This window comes from Pristiophorus japonicus, chromosome 20 (genome assembly GCF_044704955.1).
Source record: "Pristiophorus japonicus isolate sPriJap1 chromosome 20, sPriJap1.hap1, whole genome shotgun sequence".
NCBI classification, from domain to species: Eukaryota; Metazoa; Chordata; class Chondrichthyes; family Pristiophoridae; genus Pristiophorus; species Pristiophorus japonicus.
Window position 1 is genome coordinate 10227186 of NC_091996.1, and position 23785 is coordinate 10250970.

At 45.8% G+C, this 23785-nt stretch overlaps 1 protein-coding gene across 1 annotated transcript in view; it reads left to right on the forward strand.

The window, feature by feature from the left end:
* Nucleotides 1-23785, forward strand: part of LOC139233082 (uncharacterized) — a 66336-nt gene that overhangs the window by 21707 nt on the left and 20844 nt on the right. The window contains exons 2-4 of the mRNA XM_070863601.1: nucleotides 6039-6216; nucleotides 11522-11651; nucleotides 18957-19639. Coding sequence (XP_070719702.1) covers nucleotides 6039-6216; nucleotides 11522-11651; nucleotides 18957-19639 — 991 coding nt within the window. The remainder of the gene's footprint in view (nucleotides 1-6038; nucleotides 6217-11521; nucleotides 11652-18956; nucleotides 19640-23785) is intronic.

The following is a 23785-nucleotide window of genomic DNA, read 5'->3' on the forward strand; positions in this document are numbered from 1 at the left end:
TCCTACGAGGAGGCCCTCGGACCTACCCGCTCCCCTCCGCACAGGGTGCCCAAAGATCAGGAGTGTGGGACTGAAGTGCAGCCAGAAATTGAGGAGCAGCCCCTTCAAATATTGAAACAGGGGCTGCAACCTCGCACAACGTACATATACATGGAACACGGACTCCTCCAGACCGCAGAAATTACAGGCGGCCTTGGAGCCCGTGAACCGATTTAAAAACTTATTGCGCGGGACTGCCCCGTGCAAGACCCTCCAGGCCAAGCCCCCGATAAATAGTGGGAGGACTCCCGCATAGATTGCACTCGATTGGGGACTCCCGCCTCCTCCGGCAACAGCTCCACAACTCTTTTTTGGAGTAAATCATAATTCACATTAAATCAAGTGCCCCCTAATCTGGGGAACACTCCAGCTACTTTTCAACTGCCCTTTTTTTTTTTGGTGTTTTTATTTATTTTGTGATTTAACAGCTCCACAAACCTGTGAGCATATTCACAGGTGCATACATTACAGATCTCTACCCTTAATTCAGATTCTTTGTCCTGTTTTCATGATCCCATTGGCTTCAAGGTGTACGATTACTCGCACTGCTAGCAGTTGAAAATGAAACATCGGTTGTTGACGTCTCCCCTTCCCCCGCCAGAGTTACAGAGGAAGTTCCACGGAAATGGCATTGACACTATTTCCCGGGGATTCCGCAACTCTTCCGTTGAAGTGACGGCAGGCGAGAGTAAATTCACCCTCCCCTCATTCCACATCGAACATCATCATCATCATCATAGGCAGTCCCTCGGAGTCGAGGAAGACTTGCTTCCACTCTAAACATGAGTTCTTAGGTGGCTGAACAGTCCAATACGAGAATCACAGTCCCTGTCACAGGTGGGACAGACAGTCGTTGAGGGAAAGGGTGGGTGGGACAGGTTTGCCGCATGCTCTTTCCGCTGCCTGTGCTTGGTTTCTGCATGCTCTCGGCGATGAGACTCGAGGTGCTCAGCGCCCTCCTGAATGCACTTCCTCCACTTAGGGTGGTCCTGGGCCAGGGACTCCCAGGTGCCGATGGGGATATTGCACTTTATCAGGGAGGCTTTGAGGGTGTCCTTGTAACGTTTCCTCTGCCCACCTTTGGCTCATTTGCTGTGAAGGAGTTCCGAGTAGAGCGTTTGTTTTGGCAGTCTCGTGTCGGGCATGCGAGCAACGTGGCCTGCCCAGCAGAGCTGATCGAGTGTGGTCAGTGCTTCGATGCTGGGGATGTTGGCCTGGTCGAGGACGCTAATGTTGGTGCGTCTGTCCTCCCAGGGGATTTGCAGGATCTTGTGGAGACATCGAACATGCACCCACCATTGTAACGGAAGTTTCAGAACAGGCTAACCCAGTAATTGAACCTGTCTCGAACCTCTCCAACACAGCAACAACAGAACGTTGAGCCTGGTGCATCACTCGGCTGCAGCCCTGGGGGAATCCAGCTAATTGTTTAGACCAGACGAGGCATGTTTGTTCCTGGCGGGCCTCACTGCTCCTCGTAAATTGAGTTGAATTAGTCTGGAAGATGCAACGAGTTGACTCTTTCCTCGCTCCCTGTGCCGGGGGAATCGCACTGACAATAACACAAGGATCCCCTGCTCTGAAACCTGGCCTCTGGGTTCACCCCGAAGGGAAGTCTTTACTCGATTTATGAAATGCTTGTCCTTGTTTTCAAATACCTCCCTGGCCTCGTCCCCTCCCTAGATCTGTAACTTCCTCCAGCCCCACAACCCTCCCTGATCTCTGCGCTCTTCCAATTCTGGCCTCTTGCGCATTCTCGATTTTAATCGCTCCACCATCGGCGGCTGTGCCTGGGCCCCAAGCTCTGGAATTCCCTGCGTAAACCTCTCCGCCTCTCTTTCTTTAAAACGCTCCTTAAAACCTACCTCTTTGACCAAATTGTCCTTATGTGGCTCGGATCAAATTTTGTTTGATATTACTTCTATGCAGCGCCTTGGGACGTTTACTATGTTAAAGACGCTGTATAAATACAAGTTGCTGTTACTTAAGTGGATACATTTCTGGAATTACGTCTCACTCTATGGAACCCCTTCCTGTGGTGATGTTTAAGAACATAAGAATTAGGAGCAGGAGTAGACCATTCGGCCCCTCGAGCCTGCTCCGCCATTCAATAAGATCAAGGCTGATCATCTACCTCAACTCCACTTTCCTGCACTGCCTCCCTTGATTCCCTTAATATTCAAAAAATCTATCGCTCTCTGTCTTTGAATATACTCAAAGACTGAGCCTCCACAGCCCTCTATGGTAGAGAATTCCAAAGATTCACCACCCTCTGAATGAAGAAGTTTCTCCTCATCTCAGTCCTAAATGGCCGACCCCTTATTCTGAGACTGTGACCGTGGTTCTAGACTCCCCAGCCAGGGGAAACATCCTCCCGGCATCTACCCTGTCAAGCCCTGTAAGAATTTTGTATGTTTCAATGAGATCACCTCTCATTCTTCTAAACTGTAGAGAATATAGGCCTAGCCTACTCAATCTCTCCTCACAGGACAATTCCCCCCCCCATCCCAGGAATCAGTCTTTGGGACATGTTTTCTAAGTTAAAGTAAATCCGAGTTATTGCTATTGATTGCAGGTGAAGCATCTCACCTGTTCCTGTGTCAGTTCTGTGTGAGGTGTTGCAATTCACACCCTTGGCTTTAAAACATGACTTTGAATAATCATCATTCACAGGCAGTCCCTCGAATCGAGGATGACTTGCTTCCACGCCAAAAAGTTCACAGGTGTTTCAATGAAGGACCTAACATTCCAGGTCCGAACTAAATCTTGAAGGGTGGAAGATGCCTGTGCGTGGATTTTTTTAACGTGTGGTTGTTGCACCACACGGGCTTGACAGAGCTAGGTCTTGGTCCAGTGGCAAGGATTAACCAGGACGACTGGAGACCAGCTCTGCTGAACGGACCCTAGTGCGTGCACACATATCGCAGTGTGGGCTGGCCCGTGCTGCCCCTGGGCCCCTGGCCACAAACCCGTGCCTCTCCTGGGCCTCGATCCCGCCGCTCTGCAATCTCTCGCTGCTCCTTCGCCCCGGCCTCGCCGCTCCTGCGGTATCTGCCCACGCGCCAATCACCGACCTGGACCTTGATGACGTCCTTCTTCATTGAATGCTGCCACACGATAACCCGTTGTCTTTCATTCGGCCCCTCGAGCCTGCTCCGCCATTCAGTTGATGATCATGGCCGATCAGCAAACTCAACTCCACTCTCCCGCCCGATCTCCATATTCCTTGATTCCCCTAGACCCCCAAAATCTTGGACTATTGGTGTCGCTGTGCACCTGCTCGTAACGTGTGCCAGAATTTGTCTTTTTTTTTCAAGTCACCCTGGGTTCTGATGTGAATTGTTGGCTGATGTGAGTGTTCTCTCTTTTTCTGCACTTGCTAAAATGTTTCCAGTGTCTTTTCCTGGGGCTTTTTTTCCCTGTGGTGGTGTTCCGGTTCACTGTGTGTGTCAGTCACTCCCTGCCTCTCTACCTTTCCCAGGTGGGCTCCCGCCCCACAGCTGGAGTTGTTTGCTCAGCTTTGCAAACCCATTTAAAAAAACGAAATACAAACAGAGCCATTTAAAACCAGCCTCACAGAATGAATGGATCACATTTTACTCTGTGTTTATTTAGGGCCACAATAGTCCCTTTCTTTGTGGAAATCCAGTCTTTACTTTGTGAATGGATTTTGTTCAGCCGATGAGATGTGTCTAATGATCTGAATTTTTAAAAAAATAATCAATAGTGAGGCCAAAACACCAAATTATATCTGTATTCTCTTAACCAATCTTCCATGTGCAGGCACTCCTTGTCCACATCACTTGACTTTCTGTTCTTATGTTCTTCTCACACTTTTTCAGCCAACTTTCCATTATACTTTCCAACTTTTCTTAACATAGAAACATAGAAACATAGAAAATAGGTGCAGGATTAGGCCATTCGGCCCTTCTAGCCTGCACCGCCATTCAATGAGTTCATGGCTGAACATGCAACTTCAGTACCCCATTCCTGCTTTCTCACCATACCCCTTGATTCCCCTAGTAGTAAGGACTTCATCTAACTCCTTTTTGAATATATTTAGTGAATTGGCCTCAACAACTTTCTGTGGTAGAGAATTCCACAGGTTCACCACTCTCTGGGTGAAGAAATTCCTCCTCATCTCGGTCCTAAATGGCTTCCCCCTTATCCTTAGACTGTGTCCCCTGGTTCTGGACTTCCCCAACATTGGGAACATTCTTCCTGCATCTAACCTGTCTAACCCCGTCAGAATTTTAAACGTTTCTATGAGGTCCCCTCTCATTCTTCTGAACTCCAGTGAATACAAGCCCAGTTGATCCAGTCTTTCTTGATAGGTCAGTCCCGCCATCCCGGGATAAGACTTGCATTTATATAGCACCTTTCAACACCTCAGCCCGCCCCAAAGCACTTTACAGCCAACGAAGTACTTTCGAAGCGTGGTCACTGTTGTAATGTGAGAAACGCAGCGGGCAATTTGCGCACAGCAAGCTCCCACAAACAGCAGTATGATAATGACCAGGTAATATGTTTTAGCAATGTTAGTTGTGGGATAAATATCGGCCCCAGGACACCGGGGGAGAACTCCTCTGCTTTTCTAGTGCCGTGGGGTCTTTTATGTCCATATGAGAACATAAGAAATAGGAGCAGGAGCAGGAGTCGGCCATTCGAGCCTGCTTCGCCATTTAATAATATCATGGCTGATCTGATCTTGGCCTCAACTCCACTTCCCTGCCCGCTCCCCATAATCCTTGACTCCCTTATCGTTCAAAAATCTGTCCATCTTCACCTTAAATATATTGACCCAGCAGAGAGCAGACAAAGCCTCAGTTTAAAGTCCTATCCAAAAGACAGTACCTCTGATAGTGTAGCATTCCCTCAGCACTGCACTGGGAGTGTCAGCTTAGATTTTTGTGCTGAAGTACTTGGAGTGGGACTTGAACCCACAACCATTTGACCCAGAGTTGAGAGTGCTGCCCACTGAGCCACGGCTGATAATTTATAGTGTAAACCCATTATGCTGTAATTGCACCCTCCTGCCAGTGGGGAGGGAGGTGGGGAGGAAGGAGATTGACAAGAGAAATAAATGTATGTTTATATTTTAATTTCTTAACTTCACCCCCTCCTCTCCCCTTCTCCATCCCACCCCCTCCACTGGCAGGAGGGTGCACTTGCAATTGGACGAGAGTACATCGACTGTTCCCATTATAAATGTGGACAGAGGAATTTCTACTGGAAATACAAAAAATAGCACAGAATATATGACTAACTGACATCTACACGCCTTGGTTCAAGTATGTGTTGGCTGTGGCTCAGTGGGTAGCACCCTTGCCTTTGATGCCAGAAGGTTGTGGGTTCAAGTCCCACTCCAGAGTCTTGAGCATATAAATCTAGGCTGATACTTCAGTGTAGTGCTGAGGGAGTGCTGCACTGTCAGAGGTGCCATCTTTTGGAGGAGCCATTAAACCGAGGCCCCGTCTGCCCTCTCTGGTGGACATAAAAGATCCCATGGCACTATTTCGAAGAAGAGCAGGGGAGTTCTCCCTGGGGCCAATAATTATCCCTCAATCAACATAACCAAAAAAAACAGATTATCTGGGTCATTATCACATTGCTGTTTGTGGGAGCTTGCTGTGCGCAAATTGGCTGCCGCGTTTCCCACATTCCAACAGTGACTACAGTCCAAGTACTTAATTGGCTGTAAAGCGCTTTGAGAGATTCGTTGGTCGTGAAAGGCACTATATAAATGCAAGTCTTTCTTTATTGTGGGATCGTGTCAAAATGAGCACCAGTGAGACGGCAATCGGTTGAAGACAATGGAAATAAAAATAGGGAGTTATGTCAAGTGGGCTTCCGACTTACTATCTGCCGTTTTAACCCATTGCGTGGAGTCGAGATTGACCCGATTTGTATGTTGGCTATGCTGGGTCTGCGGCAACCTCAGTACTGTGAGGATCCTGTGCGTGGCGTCCGATTTCTTTAATTACCTCGTTCGTCCCCAGTTACAGCAGATTGAAAACAAGTTGAACTTCGAAGAGGACGACCTTCTTCCAGAACCGAGCATTCGAAAAGGCTTGCAGTGCGAGGCATTTGGTGAGCTCAAAGCGGAGGAGGTTTCTCATGGAATGATACAGCAGAGAAGGAGGCCGTTCGACCCATCGTGCCCGTGCTGGTTCTTTGGTAGAGCTATCCGATTAATCCCACTCCCCCTGCTCTTTCTCCAGATCCCTGTCAGTTTTTTCCCTTCAGGAATTTATCCAATTCCCGTTTGAAAGTTACGATTGAATCTGCTTGCACCGCTCTTTCAGGCAGCGCGATCCAGATCACAACTCGCTGCATTTTTTAAAAAAAAGTTTCCTCGTACAGCTTTGGTCTCCTTACCTAAGGAAGGATGTACCAGCCATAGAGAGAGTGCAACAAAGGATCACCAGACCGATTCCTGGGATGGGGGGAATTGTCCTATGAGGAGAGATTGAGTAGACTAGGCCTATATTCTCTAGAGTTTAGAAGAATGAGAGGTGATCTCATTGAAATCTACAAATTTCTTACAGGGCTTGACAGGGTAGATGCAGGGAGGATGTTTCCCCTGGCTGGGGAGTCTACAACCAGGGGTCACAGTCTCAGAATAAGGGGTCGGCCATTTAGGACTGAGATGGGGAGAAACTTCTTCACTGAGAGGGTGGTGAATCTTTGGAATCCTCTACCCCAGAGGGCTGTGGAAGCTCAGTCGTTGAGTATATTCAAGACAGAGATCGATAGATTTTGGAATATTAAGGGATATGGGGATAGTGCAGGAAAGTGTTGAGGTAGATGATCAGCCAAAATCTCATTGAATGGGGCTCGGGGGGGGGGGACAAATGGCCTACTCCTGTTCCTAATTCTTATGATCTTTTGTTCTTAAAACATAAAAGGAGACTGTGAAATCAGCTCTCGAGGTTCAACATGGGCAAGAGGAGCCAAATAAAACACCACGCTCTAAATGTCTCCGTTCCTATTCAATGAACTATGTTGAGGGTATTGCTGCAAAGTATTCCACGATCGAGCAGGGCTTGAGGACACTTACAACTGGACAGAGCTGCAGAGTACTTTGCGGTTGTGTCGGGCTCGATGATATGGGGTGGAGAGAACTGCTGCATGTAACAACATGGAACACCTTTACTATTTCCGTTACGCGTAGTGACGACAGCGAGTTTCTGCCCCGCACCAATCATCAGGGAGCCAACTTGATCCGCGTTGGACCAAATTGATCCAGTAGAACCCATTGAGATTGCACTCATCTGGTCTTTTCCATGTGTGAGCTCTTTCTCCGATTAAGTGCCATTGGGCCGCTGATATTTGTGCACCTCTATCTGAGATTTAGGATTTTTTTTTTTTAGTTTATTTGTTCATGGGATGTGGGCTTCACTGGCAAGGCCGGCATTTATTGCCCCATCCCTAATTGCCCTTGAGACGGTGGCAGTGAGCTGCCTTCTTGAACCGCTGCAGTCCGTGTGGTGGAGGTGCTCCCACACAGTGCTGATTTTGTTGTAGCGGCTTGGTACACCTGAGAGGCTCGCTGGGCCATTTCAGGGGGAAGTTAAGAGCCAACCACATTGCTGTGGGTCTGGAGTCATGTATAGGCCAGACCGGGTAAGGACGGCAGATTTCATCCCCTAAAAGGATATTCGTGAACCAGTTGGATTTTTCCGACAATTTCATGGTCATCATTACACGATACTAGCTGTTTAATTCCTGATTTATTTAATTCACTGAATGTAAATCCCCCCAGTTGCCATGGTGGGATTTAAACTCACGTCTCCAGATTATTAATCCAGGCCTCTGGATTCGTGGTCTACTAACATTGATGTGGAATTCTTATGGCTGGTGGTGAGAATTGAAGTCCATGGGGCTAGAAATTCAATTTTTGGTCATAGCGGTATTTTTTCGGCAAAAATGCAGCTGTGACTCCGCTACTATTACAAGGCCTAACATTCGGGATAAAATGTGCCCAACGGTAAAAATCGACGTTGCACGAGGATTCGTGGCGCACACCGCAAATTTTCGGCAACTTTTCTCCGAGGCCGATACCGCTGTGGGGGGGAAAACACCAAAAAATAACTTGCAAAAAACAAAAAAACAAAAAAAAAAATCACAAAACATTCACAAGACACTTACCTATCGAATCGCTACAAAAGAATTAAAAAATAAAACCTTTCACTTACCTTTTTTGCAGGTCTTCATACCCAAGGGACGCAACGCAGGTTTTTTTCCCGGGCAGTTTTTTTCGTCCTGTCTCCGGATATGCCGTGAGCCAAATTTTTGGCGAAAGCGCTATTTCGAGACTTGCACGCAGGAGGTCTGCTCCCCAGCGGTACTTAAAAACTGCCGGTGCAAAACTTCTCCGAATATCCCGGTTCACCGTTTTGCGCCAAAAGCGGCAAAATATCGCCGAAAAACCCGGCACAAGGTTGGAGAATTTCCGGGACATGTTGTGTAGATTAGGGTTTTAAGAGGGGTGCTATTCGATGGTTGTTGCTATCTCAATGTTAACCTCTGGTGGATTGGTAAGATCTTCAGTAAGTCCCTGTTGCCGAGTTCGATCGTGGCCCCCAATGGTGAAAGACTTGCTCTGACAGTCCGTGTCAGGATCTGCTGTAATGTTGAAGCACTCTTTGCCCAGTTTTGAGATACTGGGGGGTGACTTTTGGTCTGGCTATGGCTCCACCTATCAGCGAGAATGGGGCAAAAGCGTGACCAAAATTGCAGCGCGAAAGTGTACCGTCGGCATCCTGCGCGCTGCGGGTTTGGAATAACCCGTGAACTAGACGACCAGAACTCCCGACCGAAACTAGCAGGAGCCAGATTGCTACATGTGACCCAGGGGTCAACGGTCACACCCCATCTGGCATTTGTTCAGTTCTACGCACCGCCCCTCAGGAAGGATATATTGGCCATGGAGGGGCTACAGCGCAGATTCACCGGAACGATACCAGGGCTAAAATGGTTAAATTAAGTTACATAGACTAGGCTGATATTCCCTTGAATATAGACGGTTCAGGGGTGATCTAATTGAGGTGCTTAAGATGATTTGACACGGTAGCTGGAGAGCAACTATTTCCTCTGGTGGGGCAGGGGGGGGGAGCGGAGTCCAGAACAAGTGGACGCCATCTTAAAATTAGAGCCAGGCCTGTCAGAGATGAAGTCAGAAAGCACTCCTTCACACAAAGGGTATTGGAAATCTGGAGCTCTGTCCCCGAAAAGTTGTTGAGGCTGGGGGTCAATTGATTCCAAACTGAGACCGATAGATTTTTGTTAGGTAAGGGTATTATGGGATATGGAGCCAGGGCGGGTTGTTGGAGTTAAGATACAGATCAGCCATGATCTAATTGAATGGCGGAACAGGCTGGAGGGGCTGAATGGCCTCTTCCTCTCCCTGTGTTGCTAAGAACTGGGCAAGGCACAGCTGAACAGCTTCAAAGGAGCACAGCAGGGAGCTGAGTGATTCAGCAATGTACACCGAGAACCTCCCACTACTGTTACCACATGAACCTGCTAGGAGTGGGCGGGGAAACAACATTTCACAGCAGCCCCATTAATCTTTGACGTGAAGTTTTACAAATGCTTAAGGTGGCCCAGTGAATTGCTCCAGATGATGGTCCGTTGCTGGAGTGGTTTATAAACATCTCAAATATAAAATTCTCACCCTGGATTTCAAACCCTTCCATGACCTTACCCTCTCCCTATCTCTTTAACCTCCTCCAGCTCTCCAAGAAATCTGTGCTCCTCCAATTCCGGCCTCTTGTGCATCCCGCCCCCCCACCTCGCAGTCTTCCTTCACATCACCATGGGTGTCCGTGCCTTCAGACATCTAGGCTCCAAGCTCTGGAATTTCCTCCTTACAAAAGCCAGGAAGTTCTAATGAACTTTTATAAGACACTAGTTCGGCCGCAACTGGAATAGTGTGTCCAATTCTGGGCACTGCACTTTAGGAAGGATGTGAAGGCCTTCGAGAGGGTGCAAAAAATATTTACAAGGGATGAGGGACCTCAGTTACGTGGACAGACTGGAGAAGCTGGGGTTGTTCTCCTTAGAGCAAAGAAGATCGAGAGGAGATTTGATTGAGGTGTTCAATATCATGAGCGGTCTGGATAGAGTAGATAGAGAGAAACTGTTCCCATTGGTGGATGGGTCAAGAACCAGAGGACACAGATTTAAGATGATTGGCAGAAGAACCAAAGATGACACGAGAAAAAACTTTTTTATGTAGCGAGTGGTTAGGATCTGGAATGCACGGCCTGAAAGGCAGACTCAATCGTGGCTTTCAAAAGGGAATAAGGTAGATACGTGAAGGGAATAAAATTGCAGGGCTACGGGGAAAGGGCAGGGGAGTGGGACTAGCTGAAGTGCTCTTGCAGAGAGCCGGCACGGGCTCAATGGGCCGAATGGCCTCCTTGTGTGCTGTAACCATTCTATGATTCTATGAAAAAATTTGGTATCAGCAAAAGTCACCATGAAGGTCTCGGATTTTCATTAAAAACCCAACCGGTTCACTGATTGAATGTTGGCCTTTATTGCAAGGGGCATAGAGTATAAAAGCAGAGAAGTCCTGCTACAACTGTGCAGAGTATTGGTGAGGCCACATCTAGATAATGCGTACAGTTTTGGTCTCCGTATTTAAGGAAGGATATACTTGCATTGGAGGCAGTTCAGAGAATGTTCACTTGGTTGATTCCGGAGATGAGGGGGTTGACTTATGAGGATAGGTTGAGTAGGTTGGGCCCCTGCACATTGGAATTCAGAAGAATGAGAGGTGATCTTATTGAAACTTATAAGATAATGAGGAGGCTCGACAAGGTGGATGCAGAGAGGATATTTCCACTCATAGGGGAAACTAAAACTAGGGGACATAGTCTCAGAATAAGGGGCCGCTCATTTAAAACTGAGATGAGGAGAAATTTCTTCTCTCAGAAGGTTATGGAATCTGGAATTTTTTGCCCCAGAAAGCTGTGGAGGCTGGGTCATTGAATATACTTAAGATGGAGATAGACAGATTTTTGAGCGATAAGGGAGTCAAGGGTTATGGGGAGCGGGCAGGGAAGTGGAGTTGAGGCCAAGATCAGATCAGCCATGATCTTATGGAATGGTGGAGCAGGCTCGAGGGGCCAGATGGCCTACTCCTGCTCCTATTTCTTATGTTCTTCTGTTCAATTCCTCATCGTGGGATGGGCTATAAATAATCAACAGGTCCCGGAACATAATAATGGGTTGGGACATGTCGGGACTTGTTCAGGAGCAAACTGCTCTGCAAACAGCGAACCTACGGAGAGAGAGGAATCATTTAAGTGCATTTTCTTTTCAAGCTTTCAAAACTTAAGTGAAAGTCTTGATGAGCGATTGGAAAAAGCGGCCCTTTCCCCCGCTGGCAGTGGATGGTCTAGATGGGTTGAATTGTACCAGAAGGCTTCTGAAGTGGTTACCATGCCAATATAATATGCTGTTGTTGTAGCATGCAGTGCAAAGGGTCCTGGCAGCATTTCAAAACGAGGAGGTTCCCCACAACGACCAACTTCCCTGAGGAGCTGTGGACTGGACAAGCGCAGTGCCCTGAACCCCAAGTGCACCCCTTCATCAAGCAGGTAAAGACATTGTTTTTTTTTTGCTGTTGATTTTATTGTTGTTGAATTTGGGACTCTCCCTCACAAAATCGAGAGAGCAAAAGTTTAAAATGTAAGACTTTGCGAGTTTGGTGAATGAATCATAGAATCTTCCGGCACCAAAGGAAGCCATTCGGCCCATCTTGCCTATGCTGGCTCCTTGAAAGAGAAAGAAGAAAAGAAAAACTTGGATTTATATAGCACCTTTCACAACCACCGGACATCCTAAAGCGCTTTACAGCCAATGAAGTATTTTTGGAGTGTGCAGTCAATTGTAATGTAGGAAATGTGGCAGCCAACCTTCGCACAGCAAGCTCCCACAAACAGCAATGTGATAATGACAAGATAGTCTGGTTTTTTTTGTTATGTTGATTGAGGGATAAATATTGGCCAGGACACTGGAGATAACGCCCCTGTTCTTCGAAATATTGGCATGGGATTTTTTACATCCACTTGAGAGAGCAACCGGGGCTTATGGTTTAACATCTCATCTGAAAGGCGGCACCTCTGACAGTTCAGCACTCCCTCAACCCTGCACTGGAGTGTCAGCCTAGATTTTTTTTGTGTTCAAGTTCCTGGAGTGTGGACTTGAACCACAACCTTCTGACTCAGAGGCAAGTGTCTACCCACTGAGCCAGACGAGCGATCCAATTAGTCCTACTCCTTCTGCTCTTTCCCCATAGTCCTGCACATTTTCTCCCCATCAAGTATTTATCGAATTCTCTTTTGAAAGTTAACTGTTGATAAAAACAGAAGAAATAGGAGCAGGAGTAGGCCATTTGGCTCCTCAAGCCTGCTCCGTCATTTAATAAGATCATGGCTGATCTGATCATGGACTCAGTTCCACTTCCCTGCCCGCTCCCCATAACCCTTTATTCCCTTATTGCTCAAAAACCTGTCTATTTCCACCTTAAATATCTTCAATGACCCAGCTTCCACAGCTCTCTGAATCTGCTTCCACCATCCTTTCAGGCAGCACATTCCATAACTGTGCAAATAAAAATTCTCCTCATCTCACCTCTGGTTCTATTGCCAATGACCTTCAACCAATGTCCTCTGAATTTGCTACCAGTTTGTAACTGTAGAGTTCTAGGGGCTAGACTTTCCCGAGAGCCCCTCAACGCCCGATTGCCGCCCAGAAAAACCGCTAACATTTTGCAACTAATGCTGGCGAAACTTTCCATAATTAAGGTAAAAATAATCGCCCGTCAAAAAAATGGATCTTGCACCAGTATTGTCGGCGGTTTCTTGGCAGCGAAACTAGGTGAAACGGACGGTTTTTAACGTTTTTTTTTAAATTTACTCCGAGGCTACGGTTGGGCCTAGGGAGGGGGGGAAAACTGAAAAGAAAACATTTTCACTTTAAAAAATAAAAAGTTAAAAACATTCCCATGATGGTTTTATGTCTAATCGCCGTTTTAACAATTAAAAAAAAATAAAGAACTTTTAACTTACCTTTCTTTGCCGAGTGCTCAGCTACCGCCCTGTTTAAGCAGCTTCCACAGGGCGGATCCCTCGGCGATCTGGACGGGCTTCCGTTGAGCCCAAACTTACGCCTTGACGATTTTCTCGGCGGTGTACATCGGCAGTTTGGTCCCGGCGGCCGTTTCGAGATTTGGGCGGGTCCATTCAAAAAGTAAGGGGGAAAACTTTCGCCGGGCGGTTTCTCTCCCAAAAACAGCTATACCGCTGAGAAAACCGCCGAAAATGTTAAAGCGAAAGTCTCCCCCTTAATGGGGTATTATGGCCTTAATTAGAAAGGAAGGCTGCAGTGTGGGGATCAATAAAAAAGGAAGTTTGGAATGGGAATAGGGCCATTAAGGGATAGACAGGATAATACCACAGGTAACGATCGAGAGATGGCAGAAATATTAAATAATTATTTTGCTTCAGTATTTACCAGGAAGATAGAACAGGTGGACATGACATTGGATGATGAGATTAGTAATGAGCTAAGTGTATTTACAATAAAAAGAGGGGATATATTAAATAAACTAATCAAATGCAAAGAGGATAAAACCTCTGGTCCAGATGGATTGTATCCAGGCATTTTGAAAGAATCTAGGGAAGAGATAGCAGAGGACTTACTATACATTTAATAATTTGTTAGAAAAAGATGTAGTGCCAGAGGACTGGCGGAGAGCTATCGTAATACCTATATTTAAGTGAGGAGATTGAACATGCCCAGGGAACCATAGACCAATCAGCTCAATATCGGTGGTAGGAAAAATAATGGAATCCCTACTAAAGGAGAAAATAGAACATCTGGAAACCAAGAATATAATAACGAATAGTCAGCATGGAGTTCAAAAGGAAAAGTCTTGCTTGAACAATCTTATTGAATTTTTTGAAGAGGTAACAGATAGAGTAGACAATGATAATACAGTAGATGCCTAGACTTTCAAAAGGCTTTCGATAAGATACCCCATAATAGACTGACGAACAAGGTCAGAGAATGCAGAGTCAGAGGACAAGTAGCAGAATGGATCGCTAGCTGACTTCAAGACAGAAAGCAAGAGTAGGGGTAAAGGGTAGCTATTCACAGTGGCAGAAAGTGGGTAGTGGTGTTCCACAAGGATCAGTGCTGGGACCACTGTTGTTCACAATTTATATTAACGATTTAAACTTTGGAATCAAAAACACAATTTCTAAATTTGCGGATGACACCAAATTGGGGGGATAGCCAATACTGAGGAGGACTGCAACAAATTACAGGAGGACATTAATAAAGTTGCAGAATGGGCATATAATTGACAAATGAAGTTCAACACAGATAAATGTGAGGTATTACATTTTGGTAGGAAGAATAGAGAGGTCACATATTACTTGGAGGGTGAGAGTCTGGGTCAGATAGAGGAACAAAGGGATCTCGGAGTACAAATACACAAATCGCTAAAAGTTGCGACACAGGTTAGCAAGGCCGCAAAAAGGCAAACCAAGCACTAGGGTTTATTTCTAGATGCATAGAATTGATAAGTAGGGAAGTTATGCTAAACCTGTATTGAAAAGTAGGGAATTTATGCCAGACCACGCTTAGAGTACTGTGTACAGTTCTGGTCGCCATATCATAAAAAGGATATAGAGGCACTGGAGAGAGTGCAGAGAAGATTTACAAGGATGATACCAGAAATGCAAGGGTATACATATCAGGAAAGGATGAACAAGCTGGGTCTCTTTTCTCTTGAAAAAAGAAGGCAGAGGGGTGACCTATTGGAGATCTTTAAAATTATGAAAGGTTTTGATGGAGTGGATACAGAGAGAATGTTTCCACTTGTGGGGAAGGGCATAACTAGAGGCCATCAATATAAGATAGTCACCAAGAAATCCAATAGGGAATTCAGCAGAGAATTCTTTACCCAAAGAGTGGTGAGAATGTGGAACTCACTACCACAGGGAGTGGTTGAAGCGAATAGTATAGATGCATATAAGGAGAGGCTAGACAAGCATATGAGGGAGAAGGGAATAGAGGGTTATGCTGATAGATTTAGATGAGGAAAGATGGGAGGAGGCTCGAGTGGAGCATAAACACTGGCATGGACTGGTTGGGCCGAATGGCCTGTTTCTGTGCTGTATATCCTATGTAAATCTACTTTTCAGTGGTCTCTAGCAGAGATTGCATGATGGGGTCATTTTGGCTTTGTGTGCTCGTGTAAAACGGATGATAGCGCAAGAACATAAGAACATAAGAATTAGGAACGGGAGAAGGCCATCTAGCCCCTCGAGCCTGCTCCACCATTCAACAAGATCATGGCTGATCTGGCTGTGGACTCAGCTCCACTTACCCGCCTGCTCCCCGTAACCCTTAATTCCCTTATTGGTTAAAAATTTATCTATCTGTGATTTGAATACATTCAATGAGCTAGCCTCAACTGCTTCCTTGGGCAGAGAATTCCACAGATTCACAACCCTCTGGGAGAAGAAATTCCTTCTCAACTCGGTTTTAAATTAGCTCCCCCGTATTTTGAGGCTGTGCCCCCTAGTTCTAGTCTCCCCGACCTGTGGAAACAACCTCTCTGCCTCTATCTTGTCTATCCCTTTCATTATTTTAAATGTTTCTATAAGATCACCCCTCATCCTTCTGAACTCCAACGAGTAAAGACCCAGTCTACTCAATCTATCATCATAAGGTAACCCCCTCATCTCCGGAATTAGCCTAGTGAATCGTCTCTGTACTCCCTCCAAAGCTAGTATATCCTTCCTTAAGAAAGGTGACCAAAACTGCACGCAGTACTCCAGGTGCGGCCTCACCAATACCCTATACAGTTGCAGCAGGACCTCCCTGCTTTTGTACTCCATCTCTCTCGCAATGAAGGCCAACATTCCATTCGCCTTCCTGATTACCTGCTGCACCTGCAAACTAACTTTTTGGGATTCATGCACAAGGACCCCCAGGTCCCTCTGCACCGCAGCATGTTGTAATTTCTCCCCATTCAAATAATATTCCCTTTTACTATTTTTTTTCCCAAGGTGGATGACCTCACATTTTCCAACATTGTATTCCATCTGCCAAACCTTAGCCCATTCGCTTAACCTATATAAATCTCTTTGCAGCCTCTCTGTGTCCTCTACACAACCCGCTTTCCCACTAATTTTTGTGTCATCTGCAAATTTTGTTACACTACACTCTGTCCCCTCTTCCAGGTCATCTATGTATATTGCAAACAGTTGTGGTCCCAGCACCAACCCGAAAAGGACCCATTTATTCCTACTCTTTGCTTTCTGTTAGCTAGCCAATTCTCTATCCATGCTAATACATTTCCTCTGACTCCGTGTACCTTTATCTTCTGCAGTAACCTTTTGTGTAGCACCTTATTGAATGCCTTTTGGAAATCTAAATGCACCACATCCATCGGTACACCTCTATCCACCATGCTCGTTATATTCTCAAAGAATTCCAGTAAATTAGTTAAACATGATTTCCCCTTCATGAATCCATGTTGCGTCTGCTTGATTGCACTATTCCTATCTAGATGACCCGCTATTTCTTCCTTAATGATAGCTTCAAACATTTTCCCCACTACAGATGTTAAACTAACCGGCCTATAGTTACCTGCCTTTTGTCTGCCCCCTTTTTTAAACAGAGGCGTTACATTAGCTGCTTTCCAATCCGCTGGTACCTCCCCAGAGTCCAGAGAATTTTGGTAGATTATAACGAATGCATCTGCTATAACTTCCGCCATCTCTTTTAATACCCTAGGATGCATTTCATCAGGACCAGGGGACTTGTCTACCTTGAGTCCCATTAGCCTGTCCAGCACTACCCCCCTAGTGATAGTGATTATCTCAAAGGTCCTCCCTTCCCACATTCCCGTGACCAGCAATTTTTGGCATGGTTTTTGTGTCTTCCACTGTGAAGACCGAAGCAAAATAATTGTTTAAGGTCTCAGCCATTTCCACATTTCCCATTATTAAATCTCCCTTCTCATCTTCTAAGGGACCAACATTTACTTTAGTCACTCTTTTCTGTTTTATATATCGGTAAAAGCTTTTACTATCTGTTTTTATGTTTTGCGCAAATACATTACACCTCTCAAAGCTTCCAGTAGCTCGCATTGTTGCTGGAGTTTGTCTCGCCCATGCTGTTGTCATGGCTGCCCCCCCTAGTGTTTGTAATCATTAGCTATCTGGTGATCTGGCTCCTTGTAGCTCTTTATAAGGCTGCAACAGCTTATTTGCAGATCAGCAAAACACAAAGGCCACGACACTTTCTTTAGGCTCAAATCAAACGATATATCCAGACCTCCCAGATCGGGTTCTACTTATATTTAGATTTTATTACATTTTTGCCCCTTCAAAAAAAGTGTTTTTTATTTTTGGTGGTGTAAATAAAACTCTTGAATGTCCAGTAACTGTAGGCAGCTGAGCCTGTAGTGTATTTGCTTCATGGGTTCTTTGCTTAAGAATTCATTCACAGCAACACATTACTATTAAGAACTAGTTGGTTTATTAACAAAGATTTAACAATCACGCTACACATTACCAGTTAATCCACCAGGCTCACAACTACATACCTCATTGTGGATGATCTAGACCCAACTGGCTGGGGTTTTATTGAGTCTTGTGAAAATCATGTGACTGGCTAAGCCACTCACAATGCAACAGCTCAACAAATCTGCGAGCATACTCACAGTGGATAAATATACCAGGCGTAAAAGTTTGAAGGACAGTCGCTGGACAAGAGATGGGCAAATAGTCCAATCTCTCCCGCGCGGATGTCCTTCTCCCAAGGATGCGGAGGATCTGTCAAGAGAAATCTTGACAGATCGGAAAAGCCGGTTTTCGGCGCATGCGCATTGCGCCCCGAAAATGAGCTTTTGTGAGGCCTCGCTGGGTCCGTGCGCACTCTGTACAGCCCCGGGAGGCCTGAATTTTAGGCCCATCAAATGGATTTAGTTCACGACCACCCTCTCCCCTCTCTCAAATTTTTGGTCACCTTACTTAAGGAAGGATATACTAGCTTTGGAGGGGGTACAGAGACGATTCACGAGGCTGATTCCGGAGATGAGGGGGTTACCTTATGATGATAGATTGAGTAGACTGGGTCTTTACTCGTTGGAGTTCAGCAGGATGAGGGGTGATCTTATAGAAACATTTAAAATCATGAAAGGGATAGACAAGATAGAGGCAGAGAGGTTGTTTCCACTGGTCGGGGAGACTAGAACTAGGGGGCACAGCCTCAAAATACGGGGGAGCCAATTTAAAACCGAGTTGAGAAGGAATTTCTTCTCCCAAAGGGTTGTGAATCCGTGGAATTCTCTGCCCAAGGAAGCAGTTGAGGCTAGCTCATTGAATGTATTCAAGTCACAGATAGATAGATTTTTAACCAATAAGGGAATTAAGGGTTATGGGGAGCGGACGGGTAAGTGGAGCTGAGTCCACGGTCAGATCAGCCATGATCTTGTTGAATGGCGGAGCAGGCTCGAGGGGCTAGATGGCCTTCTCCTGTTCCTAATTCTTATGTTCTTATCTTCTTATGAAGTCCTTCACAGAATTACAAATCTTAACTCTAAAGTTGGAAAATATTACAAATAAACAGATTTTGACCAAAAGCAAATGAGTTGGCATTTATGCAGACCTCCGCCTGTTGTGAACGTTATTGTTAAAATTTGGGATCTGACAGTTATGTGGAGATTGCTTCTGTACTGCTTCTGGTAGCTTCCGGTTTGTTGATGGGAGTCACTCCATTTAGTTTTAGTTGAAGGCCACATAAAGTATATTTATTTGTACAAATATCCTCAGTTGTTTAAGAACATAACTTTTTGAACTGCTCTTCAAATTCCCGAACAGGACAAATGACAGCGGAAAGTTCAATTGCCTCTTGGAGAATTGTCATTCTTCAAGAAGAATGTTCTGGAATGAGAGAACCAACCCCTTATACAATGATGTAATTGACCAAGATATTCCACTGTCTGGGGTTAATCAGACAACAGAAGCTATCAACCAAGATCTTAATGGTAACCCATCCACTGGAGCCATTCCAACAAGGCTGCATGCGTTGGTTGATGTGGATTTGATGGAGAATGACTGGTTCATGACTGGTAAGCAGGAGGGTTACCGTGGCTCAAGCCCATCCAACAGAGGTCATCTCAAAGGAACTCCTCCAGTTGGCCCTGGCAATAACTTGGAACTTGACTGTTCTTTCAAAAGACGGATATTACAGGAGAAGAAAAGTTCTCCAGGGCCATCAGTTAGGACTTCCTTCCTTTCTCCACCCAGAAGCCCATTCACCCAGCAACTGGAACCGTTGTTGAGTAAATCCCCCAGCAACAAATTGGAGAGGCTTAAAGAGCGGATAAGGAAACAGAGGAAGCTGCAGAAGAAACGACAGTTAGAAGGAAGCAGACTGAATCTAACACAGGAACAACCAATTGCAGTTCTCGGGCAGAAGATCGGAGACCCTTTCAAGATTGGGTCAATGAAGTGCTTGGTCAGGAAAGTAACCTTCGGCCCACCAGCACCAGCCTATAAAGGTGAGTAACCATTTCACTGATTCTTTCAACAAAATTGCCCATTAGATTGTCTCCATGTGGACTTCTTTAGTGCGAGGTTACCTGAGCTGGCTAATGTATGACCCTTGTGACCAGCACGTACCTACTGTTCATTGCTCTCTCCCTTATTCTTCTTATCATTTCTCTTTTACTCTAGCAATTCATGTAGTTGCCTCGTGAGCCCATGTACATTATCTCCTGCAGCCCCACAACCCTCCTAGATGTCTGCGCTCCTCCACTTCTGGCCTCTTGCGCATCCCCGATTTTAATCGCTCCACCAATGGCGGCCATGCCTTCTGTTTCCTGGGCTCCAAGCTCCGGAATTCCCTCCCTAAACCTCTCCGCCTGCCTACCTTTATCTCCTCCTTTAAGACACTCCTTAAAACTTGCCTCTTTGACCAAGCTTCCTGTCCTAATATGTGGCTCGGTGTCAAATTTTGTTTGATAATGCTTCTGTGAAGCGCCTTTGGGATGTTTTACTATGTTAAAGGCTCTATAGCAATGAAAGTTGTTGTTGTTGTCATCTATGAAGTATTTCTGCCTAATTCAGTCCTAATTTCCTGATCTTGTGAAGGCCTTGGAGAGGGTGCAGAAAAGATCTACCAGAATTGTTCCAGGGATGAGGGACTTCAGTTACATGGAGAGACTGGAGAAGCTGGGGTTGTTCTCCTTGGAGCAGAGAAGGCTGAGCGGAGATTTGATCGAGGTGCTCAGAATCATGAGGGGTCTGGACAGTAGATAGAGAGAAACTGTTCCCATTGGCAGTAGGGTCGAGAACCAGAGGACACAGATTTAAGAAGAACCAAAGGTGACACGAGGAAAATCTATTTTACGCAGCGAGTGGTTAGGATCTGGAATGCACGGCCTGAAAGGGCGGTGGAGGCAGAGTCAATCATGACTTTCGAAAGGGAATTAGATAAGTACCTGAAGGGAAAAAATGTGCAGGGCTACGGGGGAAAGGGCGGGGGAGTGGGACTAGCTGATGTGCTCTTGCAGAGACCTGGCACGGGCTCGATGGGCTCAATGGCCTCCTTCTGTGCTGTAACCATTCTATGATACCAACTTAAATTTCTAGTCTTTGGACCCTTCGATATTGGGAACAATTTGTTAGGATTAACCGTATCAATTCCCTTCATAAACTGTCCCAGGTCTCTTTACTGATGAACAAACCAAATACAAAACTGAAATCTTACCTGTAAGGCACCTGCGAATGCTGATGGTGCGCCAGTCAGTCACTAATGAATTGTTAATTAGCTTTCATAATAAACTAAATGAGGCTGGGGAACCAGCTTGCCATGATCATGCCACTGGCCTCATTAGGTGCGTGACTGGGACTGTTCCCGCAATGTCCTGGGTAGGGACTGTTCTGTTATTGCCGATGAATGTAGTGACACAGATTAACAAGGCCACAAAAATAGCAAACCAAGCACTCGGGTTTATTTCTAGGGGGATAAAAAGTGAAAAGTCGGGAAGTTGTTCTAAACCTGTAACGAACCTGAGTTAGACCATACTTAGAGTAGTGCGTACAGTTCTGGTCGCCACATTATAAAAAGGATATAGAGGCACTGGAGAGGGTGCAGAGAAGGTTTACAAGGATGATACCAGAAATGCGAGGGAGCACCTATCAGGAAAGGATGAACAGGCTGGGTCTGTTTTCTCTGGAAAAGAGAAGGCCGAGGGAGTGACCTAATCGAGATCTTTAAAATTATGAAAAGTTTTGATAGAGTGGATACAGAGAGACTGGTGCGAAGAGTATAACTAGAGGCCATCGATATAAGATAATCACCAAGAAATCCAATAGGGAATTCAAAAGAATCTTCCTTACCTAAAGAGTGGTGAGAATGTGGAATTCGCTACCACAGAGAGTGGTTGAAGTGAATAGTATTGATGCATTTAAGGGGAGTGTAATGTTTTTGCTTCATGGGTTCTTTGCTGAAGAATTCATAGCAACACATTGCTAGTAAGAACTAGTTGGTTTATTAGCAAAGGTTTTATAATCGCACTACACATTACCAGTTCATTCACCAGACTCACGGCCACCTACCTCATCGTGGATCCCCTGAATGCAACTGGCTGGAGTTTTATTGAGCCTTGTAAACATCACGTGACTGGCTAAGCCACTCCCAACTCAACAGCTCCACAAACCTGTGAGTATACTCACAGGTGCATACATTATAGGGAGGATAGATAAGCATATGAGGGAGAAGGGTACAGAGGGTTATGTGAATAGAGTTAGATGAGGAAAGACGGGAGGAGGCTCGAGTGGAGCATAAACGCCGGCATGGACTGGTTGGGCCGAATGGCCTGTTTCTGTGCCGTATATCCTGTGTACTCTTGGCTGCTGACTGTTCAAAGGCAGGATCTGGTTTCTGTTGCAGTGCTTTTTTCTAAAGTGTGCTGAGAAATATTTGTTTCAAAGCTGGAACATCTGTGAAGTGAATCAAATGTTTCTTGGAACAAAACAGGAGGTCAGAAAATTTTTATCAACACTGGTGGATCTCTCTCACAGGGTTTGTCCAAGTGATTGTGTAAATGGCCAGTCTGCTCCTCACTCACTGCAAATCGAGAAATGGAAAAACAAATTGCTGCCCATCACGAACTGAATTCCCATGAATAAATGAAGCTGTCAGTGCAATGTGTTGGAGTTGTATAAACACACCCAATTGTGTTTATCTACATACTTCCAACTCTTGTGTCTCCCATCACACCTCAATGTTTCACATTTGCAAGTGTTAATGTGCAAAAATCCAAGCCTGACTTGTACTTGATGAGCTAATCTGCTTAAAGTGACAAATCACATTTTTTTTAATATATTCATTGTCGGGATGTGGGCGTCGCTGGCAAGGCTGGCATTTATTGCCCATTCCTCATTGCCCTTGAGAAGGTGGTGGTGAGCCGCCATTTCAGAGGGCAGTTAAGAGACGACCACATTGCCATGGCTCTGGAGTCACATATTGTCCAGACTGGGTAAGGGTGGCAGATTTCCTTCCCCAAAGGACATATGATTCACATAGAATCTTTGAATGATACAGCGCAGAAGGAGGCCATTCGGCCCCTCGTGCCTTTGCCAGCTCTTTAGCAGAGCAACCCAATTAGTGATGAACAGCCAAATTCAATTGAGTTGACTTTCACAGTAGTTTGTTTGAAATAAACCGTTATTAGGGTGTTTCTTTAAAGGTTTTTACTTCAATTTGAAGCTGGTGAGTCTCACTAGCGTATTGAAGAGAAAGCGCTGGCTCGGTCACCCCCCTCCCCCCGAGACTCCGTACGTGCCACCCCCCTCACCTCTCTCCTGCCTGTGGCCTCTGGTGAAACTGTTCCTCGGGATTGCTGTAGGAACGAGTGGGTAGGATCTGGAATGCGCATATCCACAACATAACTAAGACCGCTTATTTCCAGCTCCGTAACATCGGCCGTCTCCGCCCCTGCCTCAGCTCATTCGCTGCTGAAACCCTCATCCGTGCCTTTGTTACCTCCAGACTTGACTATTCCAATGCACTCCTGGCTGGCCTCCCACATTCTACCCTACATAAACTAGAGGTGATCCAAAATTCGGCTGCCCCATGTCCGAACTCGCAACCAAGTCCCGCTCACCCATCACCCCCCATGCTCGCTGACCTACGTTGACTACCATTTAACAACTCCTCAATTTCTAAATTCTCATCCTTGTTTAAAAATCCCTCCATGGCTTCGCCCCTCCCTATCTCAGTAATCTCCTCCAGCCCCACAATCCCCGAGATATCTGCGCTCCTCTAATTCCGCCCTCCTGAGCATCCCTGATTATAATCGCTCAACCATTGGTGGTCGTATCTTCTGTTGCCTGGGCCCCAAGCTCTGGAACTCCCTCCCTAAACCTCTCCGCCTCTCTACCTTTCTTTCCTCCTTCAAGACGCTCCTTAAAACCCACCTCTTTGACCGAGCTTTTGGTCACCTGCCCTAATTTCTACTTATGCGGTCAAATTTTTAATCATTAACACTCCTGTGAAGCGCCTTGGGACGTTTCACTATGTTAAAGGCGCTATATAAATACAAGTTGTTGTTGTTGTTTCTCTGGTTCAGATGCCAGGTGTGCGTGGTGGCGATGGCAAAAGGCTTAGGCAGTCGATGCACTGAGAAAATTCTTATCAG